The 17,548-nt window shown below is 36.2% G+C and overlaps 1 protein-coding gene across 1 annotated transcript in view; it reads right to left on the reverse strand.

Moving 5' to 3' along the window:
* Positions 1-2,357: 2,357 nt before the first annotated feature.
* Positions 2,358-17,548, reverse strand: part of LOC131157228 (uncharacterized) — a 76,184-nt gene continuing 60,993 nt past the window's right edge. Inside the window, exons 9-11 of the mRNA XM_058111216.1 lie at positions 4,612-4,861; positions 3,421-3,484; positions 2,358-3,227 (exon numbers count right to left, since the gene is read on the reverse strand). Of these exons, the coding sequence (XP_057967199.1) occupies positions 2,590-3,227; positions 3,421-3,484; positions 4,612-4,861 (952 nt within the window). The 3' untranslated portion in view covers positions 2,358-2,589. The remainder of the gene's footprint in view (positions 3,228-3,420; positions 3,485-4,611; positions 4,862-17,548) is intronic.

A 17,548-nucleotide genomic window follows, 5' to 3' on the forward strand; every position in this document is an offset into this window, starting at 1 on the left:
GTACATTACTTCAAACTTATTTTACAAAAGTAGTTTTATACTTTAATTATAAACTATGATATTTTTTTCCTTCTTACTCATCTATTTCAAGATTAGAGTTTATGGACACCCTACAATCTAAATTGAGCCAGGTTTGATCACCAAATTCATAACTTAAAGTAATTTTGTAATTTTGTAGTTTTAATTAATGAATATCTTAAAATAACAAATAAAAATAGAGCCTTTCTTTTGAACAATATGTTATGATTGTCTCCTATGAAGATCCTTAGTCAATCTTTAGCCACCCAACATTCTTCATAAGATTATCCACAAATTAGTAAGAGGTAATCTTTCCTCTTGGTCATTGGAGCAAAAAGAGTAAATATTCTTAATTTTTAACGTTGCTGGTTGAAAAATGTCGAGATTTTAAACTATTTATTTTCTAAGAAATTTGGGTCCGACCTAAAAGGTGGAAAAAATTAATAAGGAAATGAAATTTTGAAGAAGTCTAGTTTTTTATGTAGGATCATCAAGAAAAGATAGAAATCAAATTTTATATTTATATATATATAGCTAATTAATGAACAAAATTTGCATTTTACACATCATTAGCATTTAATTTTTCTTTTTTTTTTAAGTAGATAAATTTTTATTTTAATTGTATAAATATTCAGAGAAAATTTAATGAAAAAAATTTATTTTACATCTTATTCTCTTTTTCCCCCCTCTTTTTAAATAAAATCCTTAATCCAAATCGACTTTAAGGTAATCTAGTTGAACAAATAAATAATTTAAACTAACTTTGTAATACAAGAAGCTCCTTTTTCAACCTCTACCTTATTATTTTCATTTAAAATATTTTGTTCAGTGGTTCTATACAAGACAATGCTCTTCAATGCAACATGTTTCTAGGACTCATGCTCATTATGCTCATCAATGTCAGATACTACTAGCCCATACTAACTTAAATGAAATAGAAAAAGACATTAACCCCTTCTGAAATTTGGAAAAAGAGACAAAACTTTCCTTGAGATTTCAAAACTTTCAAGAAGCTACCCTAAAATTTTAAAAATCTCAAGGACCTCCATTGAAATTTGTGAAAAAAAGCACAAATTTTCCTTTTAAATTTTACAAAAAGATAAGTTTTCTCGGAAAAAGTCGACATCTTTTAGGCAAATCACAGGAAACGTATGCAGTATTTTTGAAATATCGGGATAGAGTGATTTGTGTCATTTTAAAAATTTCAGAGAAGGTTTCTATATTTTTTTTTTTTGTCAAATCTCACTAAAGGTGAGTATCTATTACTCTAAATGAAATTATCTACAATTCACATGTTCATATCACATTTACCATTTGCGAGTCTTTTTGACCCCCACATACAACAAAGCTATGACTTTCGGCTACCAAAATTCTGCTAGTTGAAGAAGTTATTTCTAGAATTTACCGTTCACAATTGGCCCTTGCAATTCGCCAAGTATTGAGTTTCATGTATTGTCCATACCATCCGTCTGCCAAAATCCTCCATGTATCTTTTACTTTCTATTTTATTTTTCTTGTGTTATTGCTTCTATCTGTTTATTTTCACTGTCTACTTTGTTTTTATCCATTAAAAAATTTGATTTCTATCAAAAAATAAAAAGAAGAAAATGATAGTCCCACTTCGTCTACGATTTGAAGGACCGTACATTTGATATCACTATAAAAAATTACAAAACTAAGGATAAAAACCCTAAGAACCTTCCTTGAGGCTTATAAAAAAAAACACAAATCTTCCCTTATATTTTATAAAAAGACAAATTTTCTTAAAGAAATTCTATCTTTTTAGAAAACCTCTGGGAAGACGTGACATTTTTAAGACAGATTTGTCACATTTTTCAAACCTAGAAGATGTCTCTATCTTTCTACCAAATCTCAAGAATGTACCTTTTATCCTATTATATATGACAATTGAAATATCATAAAATTATTTTGTAAACGACATTTTTTTTTTCACTTCTTATTTTTAAAAATTTTAGGCATTTTTTATTTGAAGTATATTTTAAATTCATAAAATCAATTTAATTTTTAATTAAAAATATTAATAAAAATAAATAATTAACCAAAAATATTAATTCGAAATATTAAAACTAAAATCATAAAATCTAATTTTTCATTTCATCTCACACAACTAAAAGTCAATAGAAATAGAAAATTGAAAATATAAACAAGCACATTTTGCTGTCCAAATCAAAAACAGGAGCAAAGACGAGGGATACAAATTATAAATAATTAGAGCATCTTTGTAAACTGCTTCAGAAACGCCAGCCCAGAGTTACTATTCATCTTCCATGACTTTTACATGGAAAATGCAATAGGTTAGGTTATGGAATCGAGAGCAATAACCTGCAAATCATACGATTAGATTTGAATGATTTCACAAAAAAAACTGCAGAAATCCCCAAGCCCAATACCGGTAAGGTCTGAAACATAATCCAAATGAACATAGATGCCCAATTTCAAGTCACGGTTGGAATTTCAAACAATTCTTTGTACAAAACTCGCATCAAATTACGCCAATGACATCTCTTATGCAAGCATGTTATGGCGCAAGATCTGCACTAACAATTACACTCACCTCCTGCCATGATGGCGATGCCCATCATGTCTATCCCTGTGGTGATGCAAATAATCAGAGCTAAAATCATTTCGGCTTTCATGTCGGGCAGAACTATAATTTTGTGGGGAAAACTGGCTGTTTGGGGACGAGAATGGCAAAGAACCATAACTTTGGGATCCTTCATGGATTAAAGGGCTCCTTCTACCTCTTTCAGATAGAGACCTCCCAAGAGCAGGACTTCCTGGTAATGGAAAATAATCTCTCGAACTGTACGGAGTGTAACTAGTGTCGTAGCTGCCATGCCGTGATTGGTTGCCACTGGACATAGAGGGGCTGAACTCTTGGTCACAGCCTGGAGGTCCCTCATCCCGGAACCTTCTTTGCTCGTGATAGTGCCCCTTGCTGAAAGATTCTGATGAATGATTATGTCTGCGGTGTGATTGATTCCTGGACACATCAAAATTTGATGACCCAGCAGCCCAGAGTCTTTCATCAGCGTTTTCTGGGATGGGCGCATTTATTCCTTGGAATCCAACACTCATTTTCCTCTTGGGTTCAGGACATTCTGCTCCCAGGATTTCACCATCCTCCCCCTTAGCTTCCCCATCAGCAAATATTGTAATTCCTGATGGTACGTCCTCATCTTCCAGATCTAGAAAAAAGATGAAATGAAATTAAAGATGTCAGCCGCAATGAAAAGACAGGTCAAAATTTCCCAGTGAATATATTTCACAATCTAAACCATGCAACTTCAAAAATAGTAAAGACCTGTACCACTTCAAAAATTGATTTTGGAACAAAACATTACATTTGCAACTCATAATGAAGTACAATACAACAGTTACCTAGATATCCTGGTGGGTATCCAATTTCTCGCATTCTGTTCAGCCAAGGAGGCGGATCAAGCTCCTGAACAAGGAAAAGAGTTTCAGCACGACTAAAAATATAAGATGCTAAAATACTTTGTAGCTTGAAGCAACCTATTCTGCATTTCAACAATCCTAGCCTGCCACCCACATGAAAATGCACATCATCTTTAGCAAATAGCAACAAAAGTCTAGATCTTTCCTCAAACCTATTAATAAGCATGTTGGGTTCAGGTCAGGGGTCAAAGGCTGGTTTTCTTGTTAGACATGCAAACAAGCACATACATACAAGCTCATCCTTAATAACATTTGATGAATGGGTACCCACAAATAACCAGTTATCATGACAACTTGAAAGTATAAATGGTCCTTGGTGCCCCATTTTTTGGTCCATAATTCCGAACAAAATTAACATGCGCCACCCTGAAGCAGTGAGAAAATTCATTTACTGCACAAAAAGCATCATGATGCTCTACAAACACCCAACCCTTTTTTTTCTCTCCTCTCCTGCCTTCTCATTTTTTGTTCTCAGCCTTAGCGCCAGGGTAAAAAGGCAGCAAGTGAAAACTTATCCTAAAGACCCAACCCAGCTGTATTTTGATATCTTTGTTCTAGACATAATCTTTAAACACATGGAAGCATCTCATCTTCAAAAATTATCCTATTCCACTCTTCCCAAACAAATCATTGAATGCAAGTACCCAGTCTTCCTGACTGATTACAATTTCCCACTTTTTGTCCACTATCTATTTAAAAAAAAACAATAAATCAATTACAATAGCACGGCCAATCTCATTTTGAAGTTTGATGAACATGAGCAGCATTAGAGGAAAGGTACATGAATGCTTAGCACTAGGGTGCACAGGCTGATTTGAGTGAGAGAGAACCAGAATGCGCATGTATGCTTTATGTGTTCAAGGATGTGTGTGTGTGTTTTTTTTTTATGGGGGGAGGGGGGGAGAGGTTTGGTTCTATTATAATATTTTAGGAGACCAGATCAGTCAAATACATTATTACTTGGTGATTGAAACCCAGAAGAATATAATTTACATCTAGCATCATCAACTTGTTATTGTAACATTCAGATGTTATTGTAACATTCAGTGCTCGCATTAATGTGCCACTGAAAAGGAACAATGCGCTTTCTTTTTAAACAGGAAAAAGTATTACCTTAAGACCCAAAAGTTTCCGTGTCTCGGCATCAAGAGAACCAGGCCTTAAACCGTCATACTTTCCACCCGGAGAATTTTCATAATATCGAACAGGATTTCGAGGACCAGCATTCTGATTACGTTTAGAAATGTGTTGCTTGCGAGCACTGTTGACTGCAGCATTATCACGAGGCTTTGGACATTCCTTCAAAGAATGACTGTAGGAACCGCAATTGAAACAACGAGCAGCATCTACTATTTCCAAGCACCTATAAAATTAAACGATAAGTGTGACCATATCCTACATAAAATGGACAAAAATGGAATTTACACCATGGTTTTAGAACCTAGACCAGTAACCAACTTGTTGAAGTGGCTGGTTCAATTGGACCAGTCGCTCAAACCAATGATATTAGCACAGCGCACACGAACAAACACATAACAAAGATACTGATTAAAATAGCCAATTTTAAAGCCACTAACTATCATAAAGATGCTAGTTATGACAGCCAATTAGAGCCAAGCCAAAACAATTAATGGCAACAACTAGGAAATTTTTGTACTACTAGTTTAAATATTCTGGAGACCTATGAAAATAATTACATTTATTAAAAGGTAGTTGCTGGCAGCAGAGAATGAGAAAGAAAAAAAAGGGGTAAAAAATGAAATTTTTTTGCAGAGGTGTATTTTGGAGTTGCCACCCTACTTTTGAGAAAAAAATAGATAAATCTAAGAAACCAACTCAGAAATTGAGTCTTGAAGTTCAAGGAGGTGATTTGAAAGAATCAATGCCACCATTAGGTCAATGTTTACCTCCTAATCATACGATCACCTAAAAAGAATTATCTGGAATATCTCATAGATGTCAAACAGGAAGCACGGTCATGGATGAACCTTAATTGGAGACTGATTAAGGAGATTTGGATTAAGGAATTATTAGATCTCAACCAAATAGATTTAGGAATAACTAATCATGCTATTGTTTTTTTGGTGGTTGGTTTGTTATAGATATGTCATTTAGGGGCTCTCTTGTAATTTCATGAATCTTTAGGGGTTTATCTGTGATTTCATGTAATTTTGGCTTTCTTATAAGCAGGGTGTTAAAGCCATGTTAAGTTTTTAATGATTTTGAATTGCAAAAGTTTAATGTGAGTTTTCCCCCCAATTGTATGTCCTTTTTCCTCTCTCTCTCTTCTTTTAATGATTTTGAGTTGCAAAAGTTTAATGTCAGTTTTCCCCCAATTGTATGTCCTTTTCCTCCCTCCTCCCTCCGACAAAGCTTTACTCTAGAATGCTCTGCAAAGAGCAATACACAATATTTAACGCAACGCGCTTAAAGCTATGAGGGTAAATTGCTCCTAGGGGACGGTTGGTGAAAGTAGGCACCAGTGGAGAGGCAGGTGAGGAAGCGCAGGTGTAAAAGTTGAGTCTAGTATTTTTGCTTCCTCCCTACCAAGAAGGAGGTAATTGCAAAAGTATCTAGTACGGATGCAGGAACGTTCATAGTCTTGCTACTCACCACAAGAAGTTCAGAGAGCAATGGATAAGAAGGCAAGATATGTCCATTATGGAACCATCCAGGTTGGGACAGATCCGTTAGTAAGAAAAGGGCAAGATCTTCCAATCCTTGTTGCAGTAATGGGCGGAAGCATCGGTAATTTTGGTAGATCCTTACTAGGAGGAGCAAGGGCTAACTTACATTCAGGAGCAGTCTGGATAAAAGTAATACCAGATTTACATATTGATCTTCAGGATAAAAGTGTGGAGAAAACTCTACAGATAAGAATTAATACAAGGAATTGGCAGAATATGTTAAAATGCAATCCAGATAGGAGGTGCATTAGACTCATCGCCAGATTATATTTAAATTTTTATAGCACAGGGAAGCCAGCTCTTAGAAGGGGAGTTAGTAGATTCACTCAACTCTTTGAAACGAGTCAGACCGAGTCAATCAGGGGATTGCAACCAGAAGTTGTAAATCCAAAAGCACTAAGTTGACCACAGATATGGGTAACCCCAAGAACAGAAGAGAGACTAAAAAATATATTCCAAGAGTCAGTACAACAAGAGGCAAATAGATTGATAATAACAGAACCTTTAAGTGATTACACTCCTAGTAGAGCGAGTGTATCCAAAGATGATGAAATTAATTTGGAAGTAAGGTCAGAATGATCTGGACCATCTGAATCAAGACCATCAAGAAGTAGGAGGATAGTTGATTAGAGAACCATACGAATTCCTATCTACGCAGATGAGGAAGAAAACCAATCCCATATAGCATATATGGGAACATCCATTTGAAGTGCCAAAATCGAAGAATGGGCAACACTTGTAAACATTTCTATCAGCAACATAGAATGTACAAACCTTATAGATAATGGATGTACTTGGTTATATACACGAATTAGATTTCCAGAAGTGAATTGGGAATCAACAAATCTTCAAGTTATAGTAGGTAACAGTGCATTACTCCACATTGGAGAAATAGCAAGAAATGTCCAGATAACTCTAAATGGTAGAGTATTTGAGGAGCAAATACTCTGCTTAATTCCAGAGTTACCAAATGATTTTCTCCTAGGGAATTTAATCCTTAAAAGATACCATCCGTTTATGATATTTGCAGAAGGAATTATATTAGACAACCATTTTATTCCTACTTTGTCTTCTATCAGAAGTGGCAGAAGCCAAGTAATGATAGAAAGGGAAGAGAAAAAGGAAAGACAAGTTTATCAAGAGAAGCTTGATGAATGGAGAAATTTGGTTGAAGGAGAAATCTTGAGTGTTAGCAGGACAATAGAAGGTAATAGCCAGATTAAAGAAGTCAAGGCTATGCTTTCAGAAAATTGATTAGATAATGCTCAAGCATTATGGCAGAAGGCAACGCCTGAGGCTGACATTACTCTTAAGGATCCGAATACGATTATTCGTAGTAAAGGGATCGCTTATCCTAAGTTAATGATAGAGGAATTTGAGAAGCAAATTCCAGAATTATTAAAATTAGGACTTATTTGACAAAGCCAAAGTCGGCACAAGAGTGCAGCATTTATGGTTATGAATCACGTTGAAAAAGTTAGAGGCAAGACCAGAATGGTGATTGATTATAGGGAGCTTAACAAAGCCACAAAGGATGATGGTTATAATCTCCCAAATCAAGAATCCTTAAGGAATAGGATTCGAAGAGAGCAACCAACAGTATATTCTAAGTTTGATCTTAAAGTCAGGATACTGGCAGCTTAAGGTCAAAGAAGAAGTCATTTGTCTCACAGCATTTACAACCCTAGTAGGATTGTATGAATGGATAGTTATGCCATTCAAATTAAAGAATGCTCTAGGAATTTTCCAAAGAAGAATGGATAGAGCATTCAAAGGAATGTCACAGTTTGTGACAATCTATATCGATGATGTTCTTGTCTTCAATAGAAATTTAGAGGATTATTATAAACACCTTAAACTGGTGGCTGAGGTGTTCATAAGAGAAGGAATGGTTCTTTCAGAAAGAAATACCATATGGGCTAAATCCCAGATTGATTTCTTGGGCTTAAAAATCCAAGGAAGTGGAGAGGAGCTCCAGCCGCATATAGCAGAAAATCATTTGCAATTTCCAAATGAACTCACAGATAAAAAACAGTGCCAGAGCTTTTTGGGAGTTCTAAATTATGCAGGAAGGTTTATCCAAAATCTTGCAGAAAAATCGTATCCCATACAAGAAAAGGTTTCTAGCAAGAAGCCATGAAAATGAGAGGAGGACACTGAAGTAATCAGAATCCTCAAAAAAGGAGATTAAGGATCTTCCAAGATTGGAATACCCAGATGGGACTAAATCAAAGATTATCCTAGAAACGGATGCATCCAATATAGCATGGGGATGTGTTTTAAAAATCATAAAGATTGATAAAACATAACATCTTAGTAGATATTGGAGTGGATGTTTTAGTAGTGCAAACCTAAATTATCTAGTACACGAGAAAGAACTTCTCGCTGTAGTCAAAAGCATTTGTTGCAATTACTTGTTTCTAGGAAAGCATTTTATCGTCAGGACAGATAGTTCTTATGTTAAGAATTTCGTAAGAATTAAACTGAGACGATTCACGCAGGCTAGATTAGTTAGATGGAAAAACGAATTGCAATATTACTCTTTTTCAGTAGAATATATAAAGGGTAAAGAAAATATTATGGCAGACAGTCTAACAAGATATCTTAATGCTTGCATATTCAATGGCTAGCAGTAGCAGCCAGATTAGATGCATTCTTTGTCAACAAATTCACAGACCAACAGATTGTCCGGTTGTAAAATTTGTGAAGAAAAAGAAGTATCTTCCTTCAGCTTCTAGGAGGGAAGAAAGAAGAAGGGGAAGATGCAGTAAGTCAATCGCAGTTCATGATGCAGAAAGCAAAACTGCAAGAAGCAGCAAGTCTATTCACAAAGTTGCCAAAAGCAGTAAGGAAGTGAAAAAGATAAAAGTTATATTTAGTGTTTTATCTGTAGCCAATATGGGCATTACAGCACGCAATGTACCCAGAATCCTAAAGTCAGAAAGACTAAAAAGGAAGAGGTATTGGCAAACAAAGAAAAGCAGGAATGTAACTTGATCAACGAGGATGAAGACTACTTAGAAACCAGCAAGGTTAAAGAAGTAGATCTGTGCATTGAAGACTTTCTGGGAAGGATTCCAGAGATTTCAAAAGATAAGAGAAGATCATTGGAAGGATTGCTAAACGAACCAGTAAGTCCAACAAACGATGAATTATCTATCAGGTTCAAGGAAGTAGTTGAAATGATTGAAGAATTTGAGGCAATTATTTCAGATAACTACAAAGTAATTCACAGGAAAAATATGGCAGCACTCATTCATCAGCAGATTATCCTAAAGGTAGAAATGGATATAGAATTTAAAAAATGTAAATTTACTACCAGAGCGATAATTGGAATTTCAAAGTACTCGGAATTAAAGCAGGTATTGGATGAGAAGTGGATTGTGTATTCCAAAATTACACATTCCTAGAAGCTTCAACCCTAAGAATCTAATTGCAGTTCAGAAAGCCTCAAGGCTAGGAGATGTTCAATTCTTTGGTTTCAGTAAAATAGGACAGGCCTTTAATTTTCTACCAGCATTGGTAAAATATGTATTAAACTTCATTAATCCAAGAAGGTTATGGTGGACAGCATACATTGGGCCAATAGAATTAAATATAAGGAAAGTGCTGTTTTGGAACCTTTTTCTAGAGGACTAGAATGATGGATAGGTTTCAGATTTTCATGAAGAAGAACCTGATTGGGATGATTTCTAGAAACATAGAAAGTTCTACGAGTTAGTTCAGAATCTATGGATAATCTATCTTCAAATAGCCTCCTTCAAATCAGCCTTGTCCTCAAGGCTAAGTAGCAATAAACTCTAGGAATCTCTCCTCCAAGGATTGATAAGTTTCCAAAGTTGCATCTTCAGATGGTAAGTAAGACCAATGAACTAAAACTTCTACAATGTCTCGACTTCTATGTTTGACCACCTGGTGATCCAAAATTGCTTGTGGCTACACTTGAAGCTCACTCGTAGGTGCAACATCACGCAAGTGGCGTTGCACAATAACTTGCTCCCCTAACTTCTTTTTTAGGTAAGAGACATGAAAATTTGGATGTACCTTAGAACCTGTTGGCAAGTCAAGGCGATAAGCAATAGGGCCTATACGTTTTAGGATCTTATAAGGCTCGTAGAATTGAGAAGACAACTTCATTAAAGAACGGACAATCACAAATATTTGTCTACAAGGCTATAGCATGAAAAATACCCAATCTCCCACCAAGAATTCCCTTGAGCTATGGTGCTTATCAGCTTGCTGTTTCATATGAGCTTAAGCTGCAACAAGATTTTCCCTGAGGAGCTGAGGCACTTTGTATCGATCATGTAACTCCTTGTCAACTTGATCAACTCTAGATGATCCAATTAAATAGCTAGCAAGAATGGGTTTTACCATAAACAACCTCAAATGGAGTCAAGTATTATACCACCATTCCGCTCATGGGAGCCATTACACCCAATCCTTCGATTTGTCACTAGCAAAGCAACGAAGATAAGTCTTCTAGCCCCTGTTAACAACTTCAGTTTGCCCATCTAATTATGGATGATATGCAGTGCACATATACAATTGTGTTTTTTGCAAACAGAAAAGCTCCTTCCAAAAGTTGCTGGTAAAGACTTCGCCATGATCACTAACAATAGACTGATGAATTCCATACAACTTGACATTATTCTCAACAAAAGTACAAGCAACACTTATAGCAGTATAAGGGTGAGTAATGGCACAAAAATGAGCATTTTTTGTTGAGACGGTCCACAACAACAAAAATAGTAGACTTACCATGAGAAGATGACAAACCCTCAATAAAATCCATGGGTCAATACAAGCTTCTTCAGGAACAGGAAGAGGTTGTAGAAAGCCAGAACTCGCCACAATTTCCCTTTTTCTCATTGAAAAACATCACATTATGCCACCAAATTTTCGATTTCACCCTTTCTTCCTTCTCAGTAAAATTCTTGAGAAAAGCACTTGTAGGTTCTAAGAAAATCAGAGTGACTTGCAGCCGGTGATGAGCGTAATTCTTGCAATATGGTTTTCTTGTGGGTTGAATTAGGCACTAATAAAATCCTCCCTTTATATAGTAAGTTTAAAGAGTCCCAAAGGTAAGGAGAGACTAATGGCTCTCTTTCTAGCTTTTGGATAATACCATTAGTCTCCAAATTTTGCCACCATTCCTCCCTCATTTGTTCAATAGTACAAAAATAGATATAAGTTCAACTTGTTCAAGAAGTCGTGAATGTGCATCTGCCACCACATTCTCAAGTCCCATTCTTGTAAATAATCTCAGAGTCATAGCCCAAGAAATTAGCGACCCACTTTTGTTTGTTCCAAGAAAGAGATTCGTTGCTCCAAAACAAACTTTAGACTCCTGTGATCAATTCGGATTTGGAAATGTCAACCGATTAAATATGGTCTCCACTTGTAACTACATATACAATGTCTAGCATCTTTTTGTCATAAAAAAACAAGCTGATGTGGGTTGGAGAAAAAGCCTTATTGGTAAAAGCAATGGTACGTCTTGCATTAAAACTGCACCAATGCCAACTTCTTATGCATTAGACTCAATGACAAACACCTTGTTGAAATTTAGCAGGACAGTACTTAAGCTTGACAAAGGCTTGTTCAGCTTCCTCACTCCATTTGAATGCATCCTTTTCCAGTAAAGCAGTCAGTGGAGTGCTAATATTTCCATAATCCTTGACAAACTTGTAGTAGTAACCACTTAACCCTAAAAATCCTCAAAGCATTTTGGTTGTTCGTGGAATAGGTAAGTTTGTAATCACTAGTATTTTAGAAGGGTCACCTGAAACACCATCTTGGGGAACAATATGGCCAAGGTATTCCACATGTGATCGAGCAAAACTGCATTTAGATTTCTCGACAAACAGATGATGCTCACGAAGAGTGGTGAGTACATTTCTCAAATGAACTAAATGATGTTCAAGAGATGAGCTATATATCAGGATATAATCAAAAAATAAGAGAACAAACTTACGTAGATGAGGCCGGAAAATGTCATTCCTGAGACTTTCGAAGGTCGAAGGCACATTGGTTAACCCAAAAGGCATAACCAAGAACTCGTAATGGCCATTGTGAGTTCTAAATGCAATCTTCTAAATGTCATCCTTGTGTACTTGAATATGGTGATAACCCAACTCCAATTTGAGTTTGGTGAACTACTAGGCACCTCCTAACTCATCTAACAATTAATCCACAATGAGGATAGGATATTTATCCTTCACATTGTTCTTTTTCAATGCTCGATAATCAACACACATCCGCCAAGAGTCATCCTTTTTCACCAATAAGACAAACAAAGAAAATGGACTAGTAGTGGCACTTGGTTGAATTATGTCTGCATCTAACATTTTTTTCACTATCTTTTCTATTTCTACTTTTTGAAAATAAGGATAGCAATAAGGATGAACATTAGTAAGGACACTACTTGGCAATAAAGTAATAGTGTGATCATGTGTTCACTGTTTACTGAGTTGGCTATCCATGTGGCTCTGCAAATAGGTTAGAAAATTCTAAAATAAGAGAGTCTAGCCCTTCATCCGAACCAGACTGATGTTGTAACTCTAGTGCTTGAAGTGGTACCAAGCAACCATGTCGCTCCTTTTTAAGGAGCGTCTCCATGCAATGGCTTGAAACTATAGTGACATTACCACAATGTTTGCCTTTAAGAGTCACTTTCTAGCCATTCACGAGAACTTCATAACCAGTTTAGAGAAATTCTAATCCATATCACCTAAAGTCCTTAACTATTCAATACTCAAAACCACTTCATAGTCTTCTAATGGCAGCAAAAAGAAATCAACATACTAGTCATGGTTTTGCATAGTAGGTTTAGCCATTTAGTAATTTTAGTGTGTATAAAATTACTAGCGCTACCGATATCAATTAATATAGTAACAGGCTGGCATTTTAGGCAGCCGCTAATTTTCATGTTTGGGAATTACCATAATGCCATAACCAACTAAAGCATGAGCTAAAGAAGTGGTAGATTCATTATTATCATCAGATTTCGTACCTTCCTTAACTAAATAAAGGGGGTTATCCTCAACCTCTTCTAGCTCCTCCATTGATTCAATCATCAATAGTCGTCCTTTTTTTCCACAATGCCCTCTATGCCACTTTTCATCACAATGTCAGCACAAACCTTTTGTCATTCCCTCTTTAAGTTCCTCCTATGTCAATTGTTTGGCAAGAGGATTGCAAGGAGCAAGTGGTGCAATAGTATTGCTAACATTCTGCTAGCTAATGATCTTGTTGGAGCGATGTCATTCTTCTCCCAACTTCTCTTCTTCTAACTATGCAAAAGAAATTGCAGCAATCATAGTTCATGGCCAATGTATGTTGACCTCACGCCGAATGTTAGGCAGGAGACATTCAATAAAAGTACTGATGAGTTGGCCTTCATTCCAATCTTTATTACTGTTCGATAGTTGCTCATATTGTGTTTGGTGCTCCAAGACAGTGGTAGTTTGGCATATTTTGGCAAGCTCTCCATCAATATTCTTATATTCAGTGAACTCAAATGGGACAAGTAATCCAAAAACAAATTCTGCCCATGAAGGCATTCCATAAAGGGCTTCAAACCAGTCATACCATTGAATAGCATCGCCATCCAAACTAATAGAAGTAATCTCAACTTTAGATGTTTTTGGAGTGCGGTGAAAGCGAAATTATTTTTCAGCCCTAGAAACCTAACCGGTAGGGTCATCACGATCCCACCGAGGAGATTCCATCTTCATATGAGAAGGACCACAATCACGCTCTCCTAGGTAACCTCCTCCATGCACGTACGACTGCTCCCTACGATTAATTGATGTAAAGGCATCATCTTCTCTTTTTGGGAAGATGTAATCAGTAGTTTAGAAAGCGACGCCTGGATCTCTTAAAACTTACTCCTATTGCTAAGTTCAGCCTTTGGCCTAGCTTCCATCTAGGACTCTGCTGAATTTTCTAAAGCCATTGCATATGATTGAAGATCAAGAATTCCAAGATCTTTCTTTTGTTGGTGGGTTGGCGGCAACCACAAGAACACCAACTCAATACCAAATGATAAGACCCTAGGGCTTTATCATGGAAAAATTGGGGAAATTTTAAGAAGGGAAAATAGTAAGAGAAAATAGGGCTTGATCATTTCGCGGGGATCTGCCTCCAAATTAGCCAAAGGCTATGAATTATGTTATTGCTTGCATGGAAAAGCTGCATAGGGTTACATATGTATAGGGTAGGGAAACTTACTCCTATTAGCAATCTAAAATAAAATTCAAGTCCTTAATGGACTCAATCCCAATTGATTTCAGAATTCTAACACATTAAATAAAAATCCCAACATTACATAATCCTAACATCATATAGAATTCATTAGGAATCATAATAGATTAATTAGAAATCCCAATTGATTTGGGAATCCTATCATTAAATAAAAAATCCCTATTGATTTGGAAATCCAAACACATCCATGCTTCGTCTACTTGCTACAACGGCACATAGGTCCCACAGCCAATAACTACCAGTTTCTCAAGCCTCAAGGTGCTGGAAAGCACCTTGCATAAGCTTCTATAAATACCTCCCAACAAACTAACTGGGCAGAACTCTGATCCTTAAGGTCCCTATCTTCTTAGGGATCAGGGCAACAAAGTTTGAATTAGAGCTGCCCACAAAGCTGCTTGATATATGAAATTCATAAAAAAACCTTTGGGGGTATCTGAGTTTGCTTGAATGAAAGTTATTGTAAAACCATTGGGGCTGTCCCCATTGCATTCCTTAAGGTCTTGTAAAATTTCTTCCTCACAAAAAGGCCTTTCAAACCACTTACGTTTCGTTTGGTTTTTGGAATGCCTATTTTTAGGAATAAATTAGTTTTAGTAGGTTAGTTACAATTAGTTACATAAGAAATTATGTTACTATAAAGCAAATAACAATGTAAAATATTTTAATAAGTCCATAATAAGTTATAGACAAGGAATAACTATTACCAAATTTCATCATGGGGATGTCTATTCCTTTCTTATTACATGTTGAATGAAATAATTAGGGATATATAAGGAATAACTATTCCCTTGATTCTCAAAATTTAAACTATATTTCATCTTATTCCAATGAATAACTATTCTGCAGAACCAAACAAGCCATTAGTAGTAGAGGAACTTGAATTACTATAGGTGATGCCATCTAATTGCCACCTCCAATCTGCAACTCAAAGTAGAGGTTCCTAAACAAAATTCACAGATTCCATTCTCAATGGCCCCTTCATCCTCCAAAATCTACCCCTCAGTTTCAACTCGACTCAAGATGTTAAACCTTCTATGGGAATTTGTTGTTCGGTGGAAGAAGAAACTGGTATTCTTGTCCACCTATTTCAGCCATAAAGACCTAGATTTCAGTCCAAATTGTTTCTTCCAAATTAATAAACCCATACATCTCTTTCTAAGAAGCAGCCTTCTTGTTTTGTCTTCAGAATTGAGGCCTTGAATATCTCTTCGTTGTCAAGATCTTTAAAATGGCTAAGAATCACAAACTTTTCCAAGTGCATATTTCCGAAAATATTCTTATTCTACCATTTTTAACTCTTGCAGCTTAGAAGCAACAATAAATCTTGTTTGCCCATCAAAATCGAGAGCGAACCACCATAGCTTGGTCTCCAAAGCCTTCGTGTAAGAGCCAGAAATTTTTTTGATAGCGAAAGAAGAATTGCATAAATAGATTAAGAATATACAGCAAGGAGAATGTCTCCTTAACAGAGTCTGGAAAAGTCCAGATTAAAAAACAAAGAAATAAAAACGGGACAACTAAAAAAAAGAAATAAAACCAACGATAGAACTAATGATCCAACACATAAAAATGCCAATGGCGCTGAATTTCATAAAAGCTCACCCCCTTAAAACTCCCCTGCCCCACACACCAAAGAGAAGCCAAATAATGTATCTTTTCCCAAACCAACATCTCAGCAACTTCTTCACAAGAAAAATACGCGCATTATGCTCCATCCACAAACCCCAAAATACCACAAAGAAAGCACATTTCCAGAGCACTGCCATTTCCTTTCTCCTGCCAAAACCAACAAAAGAAACTGCCAAAATGTCCTCTGCTGTCTCTGAACTCACCAAACATTCACCTAAAATACCAAATAGCTTATTCCACATCACAATGTACAGACATCTGGAGAGAGAGCACATCTGGAGAGAGAGCCTTCAAAGGTCTCCTGACCTGCAGCAAGTTATTGGTATTAATTCTATCAAGCGCAACCAACCAAATAAAAGCCTCGATTAAAGGGGGCTTCGGCCTTCCAACATTTTTTCAAAATGGAAAGGAGTCGAGCTCCATTTTACTTCCCATGCATCTCAGAAGATAGGGGTATGGTAAAATAAAAAATAAATAATAAACATAGGCCTTGGGAGAAGCTTTTGATACACTTTGGGAATATTCTCTTCCCACCTTGTTGAGATTAATCTGTCAATCCTTGAGGAAGGGATTCAATCAACTTAAACTAGGTAAAATGAACCAGCAAGAAGGGGCAAGTCAATGAGGGCATTCACATGAATCCCAAACATTCTTTCATGTTTATATTCTCCATATTTCCCCATCTTTCATGTGGGAACAAAACCATGTTAAATTCTACCCCAACAACTCAAGGGGCATTTGACTAGGCTCTAACCTCAAAAAGCTCCTTCCACATATGCCTGGAGAGCCTTGTAATGTCAAAATTAGAACCTTGAAAATTAAGACAAGAAATTTGAAACAAATATTTAATTTTGAATTGAATAAAGAATAGCTACACTCTTTGTGCATTCTTTACAATGAAGAGTGAATGAAAATTCGTTTGCTGATTCAAGGGCTTAAGGAGCGTGTTCTCGAATGACAACGAGTGATCCTCCGAACGATCAACTAGACAATCTGCAGAAGGTGAATTGTTTGATTTTTGATCTATTTGACAAGATCTGCTGATTCGAGGGCTCGAGGAAGGTATTCTTGAACAAGGCAGAGGTGGATCTTTTGGAGGGTTAATTTCATGATTTGCAGAAGATGGATTTGTTTGATCTTTGATCAATTTGACAAGATTTTCCAATTCAAGAGCTCCAAGAGCATGTTCCCAAACGAGGCCAAGGTAGATCTTTAGGTCCCAAATTTCACGATCAATGCTGGGCGGATACGTGTTGATCTTTGATCTTGTTAAAAAATCTGAAAATTTGAGGACTTAGGAACATGTTCCTGAATGAAAGAGTGGTAGATCTTCCAGATCACAAATTTTATGATCCATGGAAGATGGATATTTTTTTATCTTCGATCTCTTTAAAGAGATCCGCCAATTCAAGCGCTCGAGGATCATGTTCCCAAATGGGACGATGGTGGATCTTTTAGACGACTAA

This window comes from Malania oleifera, chromosome 1 (assembly GCF_029873635.1).
Source record: "Malania oleifera isolate guangnan ecotype guangnan chromosome 1, ASM2987363v1, whole genome shotgun sequence".
Classification (NCBI taxonomy): domain Eukaryota; kingdom Viridiplantae; phylum Streptophyta; class Magnoliopsida; order Santalales; family Ximeniaceae; genus Malania; species Malania oleifera.